This window comes from Penaeus monodon, chromosome 21 (genome assembly GCF_015228065.2).
Source record: "Penaeus monodon isolate SGIC_2016 chromosome 21, NSTDA_Pmon_1, whole genome shotgun sequence".
Taxonomy (NCBI): domain Eukaryota; kingdom Metazoa; phylum Arthropoda; class Malacostraca; order Decapoda; family Penaeidae; genus Penaeus; species Penaeus monodon.
Window position 1 is genome coordinate 18,343,992 of NC_051406.1, and position 489 is coordinate 18,344,480.

At 36.0% G+C, this 489-nt stretch overlaps 1 protein-coding gene across 2 annotated transcripts in view; it reads left to right on the top strand.

Annotated features, from left to right (window-relative positions):
• The window catches only part of LOC119586283 (protein O-mannosyl-transferase 2-like), a gene marked incomplete in the record, with an annotated part of 13,418 nt that overhangs the window by 10,083 nt on the left and 2,846 nt on the right, over positions 1-489 (top strand). The window contains 1 exon segment of one of the 2 annotated variants that reach the window (XM_037934989.1): positions 264-420. Coding sequence (XP_037790917.1) covers positions 264-420 — 157 coding nt within the window. 2 annotated transcript variants of the gene reach the window in all.

Here is a 489-nt window from a genome sequence, read left to right on the forward strand (position 1 = left end):
ATACAGCAGCAAAAGGCATACCAGCCAGTCTTCAGTTCTTAAGTCCTTCCCTCACTATCTTTTATCAAAAACTAATAATAATAAAAATGAATTTGTACTGAAATTTTTAAGTAATTGGCATTTCGCATTTACATAAATCTTGGATCTGTGACAAATGTGACAAAGTTTCAACATTATCATGTCCCAAAGAATGTGCATTGAGTTATCAAAAATCAACCAAATGTTTTTCTTCGTGGTGAAATGTTTTCTCTCCTTTTCTTTAGGGTCAACATTTTTCAGGTGGGAATCCCCGAATATACCTCCTTGGAAACCCAATTGTATTTTGGGGCAACTTAGTGGCTCTGGTAGCATTCTTCTACCTCTACATCTTGCATTCCTTCCAAATCAAAAGGGGATATTATATTTCTCCAGCTGTTGGAGGTAATGGGTAACAGGGTGCATGTGTAAAGAAATGTAATTACTCTTATGTTAACTTGGCATGGTGTACAG